The sequence below is a fragment of the Mus caroli genome, chromosome 2, assembly GCF_900094665.2.
Source record: "Mus caroli chromosome 2, CAROLI_EIJ_v1.1, whole genome shotgun sequence".
NCBI classification, from domain to species: domain Eukaryota; kingdom Metazoa; phylum Chordata; class Mammalia; order Rodentia; family Muridae; genus Mus; species Mus caroli.
The window spans coordinates 1,829,009-1,831,424 of NC_034571.1; the positions used below are offsets into that span (position 1 = coordinate 1,829,009).

Consider the following 2,416-nt stretch of genomic DNA (forward strand, 5'->3'; position numbering starts at 1 on the left):
CCAAAAACAAAAACCCCCCAACAAACCAAAACCAACCAATCAAACAAAAGCCCTTAACAAAAATGGCACTGCAATTTCCTTGTTGATGGAACCCAGCTTGTATGGCTTAGTAGCAGTCATGTTTGCCCACTGAGCCATCTTGCCAGCCCCATGCCCAACACCTTTGAAATAACAAAGTCTGTTCACTTCAGAACCACAGCACCCAGATTTCTCATTCTGCAGATAAACTATTGAGCTCAAGGCCAGCGCTCAGAAGACCTCTCCACACTGTCTCCTTCCTCGTTTCCAGAGGCACAGTAACTGCTCTCCCAACACCAGCAGGCTCTGGGAGCAGGTGCATCGATTAGAGGCAGGGAGCCGAATCTGCTCCTCTTTCTTACCGCTTCTGTATTTCTTCTGATCTCCTCTTCCGCATCTCCAGCATCTGTTGTTTCTGCTGCTTCAAGAGGGATGACGCTGAGATGGACTGGATGGCAGGTTTGGAGCTCCCTAAAACACAGGCCACACACTGAAGGGTTGTAGAGAAGATCTGGGGAACATGGGCACACACCCCAAAATCACATACGCTGACTGTACCTGAAGCCTTGGCTCTGGCTAGATGCTTTTGTAAGTTTCTGGCTCCAAATGTGGGGAGGGCCATCAATTCCCTGAACTCCTCAGAGCAGGACAAGCTCTTCTGGGGAATACCTGCAACATGCAGACATTAATTTTAGAGGACTCAAAATGTAAATGGATTGATATCATGTGAGATCACATTTTAAACTCTACAGTCATGACTTAGTAACCTGTTAGTGAATCAAATATTATTATAATAATAATAATACCAAAAATCAAAACAAACAAACAGCAGGACTTTTTTTCTTTTTTTAAGATTTACTCATTTATGTGAGTACACTGTAGCTGTCCTCTGACACACCAGAAGAGGGCATTGGATCCCATTACAGATGGTTGTGAGCCACCTTGTGGTGGCTGGAAACTGAACACAAGATGTCAAGAAGAGCAGTCGTTGCTCCTAACCACTGAGCCATCTCTCCAGCCAATTCAGAACTTTTAACTTAAAGGTCAGACAGCAAAGGCATCAAACACTGAGCCCCTGAGGATTGTGGGACCCATGGACATGCCACTTCTGGCATATGCATGAGTAAGATAAGCATGCAGGTTCCTCGTCACTCTTAGGACCAAAGGTACGGTGGACCAGCACTATCTAACCAGGCCTACTTTAACGAAAGGTGACTGATCAGATCAGCCGGGAAGAACGTGGTACTGATGCTGGATATTGCTGGATATTAAGAGGCTGACCCGCTAAGATCTGGCTGAAGATTTCTCTCACTGCTCAGTCACCAAGCTTTCTCCTTTACCCTACGCCACATCGACCACTAAGCTCAGGTGATGAGCGGCTACTGAAGAGTATGAGCAAGCCATAGCCATTCTCAGTCCCACACTGCGTCCACTGGACAGAGGACAGGTGAAAGGATTGATTACCAAGCTTTTGTTTTGTTTCCTGGATGATCGAGTTTGTGCCCCGGACAACCAGATTGGTCAGCGTGGTTTGAACCTTCTTCTTAGGAGCGATGGCCGCTGCCCTGTAACAACAAGAGCCAAAGCAGAGAGAAAGTGCTTGAGCCTCAGTGTCTTCCCAAACAATATGAGGATTCCCAATGAACCTGTTACCAACGGTCCAAGATCCTCAAGCCCCATGCACGCAGGCTTTGCCGGCCACAGCTTGGTAGCCCAGGGGTTCTGGTTTATACATTAGATCACTGCTGGAGATCCTACAAATTTGCTTGAGGAACAAGAGGACATGGTCACACACCACCTGGGGTTCCTTAGACAGTCTAGAATCCCAGTAGAGGGTCATGATCACCTGTCCTGCATCACCATGTCCCACGTGAGCCACATCACACGTGTTCATGATGCTAGAAGTGGTTTCTAAGAGGTCTGCAAACTCCTTCTATAATAATGATAACAACACCAAAACAACAGAGAATAATAACAGCCACTCAAGAAAATCAACCCTTTTTTGTTTTGATACAGGAACTCATACGCGCCATGCTGGCCTGGACTCCTGATTCTGCTGCCTTCACCTCTTGGTTGTTCTTTCACTTAAAAAAGGTTTTATTCATTTACTCTTTATGTGTATATGAGAGTACGTTTGTGCACACTGACCCAGAGAGGACAACAGAGAGCATCAGATCTCCTGAAGGTAGAGAGAGTTACAGCGGTTGAGCCGCCTAACACGGGTACTGAAACACAGCTCAGGTCCTCTGACGGACAGTGTGCACTCTGAGCCGCCGAGCACAAGCTCAGGTCCTCTGACGGACAGTGTGCACTCTGAGCTGCCGAGCACAAGCTCAGGTCCTCTGACGAACAGTGTGCACTCTGAGCTGCCGAGCACAAGCTCAGGTCCTCTGACGAC

At 47.4% G+C, this 2,416-nt stretch overlaps 1 protein-coding gene across 1 annotated transcript in view; it reads right to left on the minus strand.

Annotated features, from left to right (window-relative positions):
• The window catches only part of Mcm10 (minichromosome maintenance 10 replication initiation factor), a 23,367-nt gene that overhangs the window by 7,382 nt on the left and 13,569 nt on the right, over positions 1 to 2,416 (minus strand). The window contains exons 11-13 of the mRNA XM_021156441.2: positions 1,483 to 1,583; positions 577 to 687; positions 381 to 489 (exon numbers count right to left, since the gene is read on the minus strand). Of these exons, the coding sequence (XP_021012100.1) occupies positions 381 to 489; positions 577 to 687; positions 1,483 to 1,583 (321 nt within the window). The remainder of the gene's footprint in view (positions 1 to 380; positions 490 to 576; positions 688 to 1,482; positions 1,584 to 2,416) is intronic.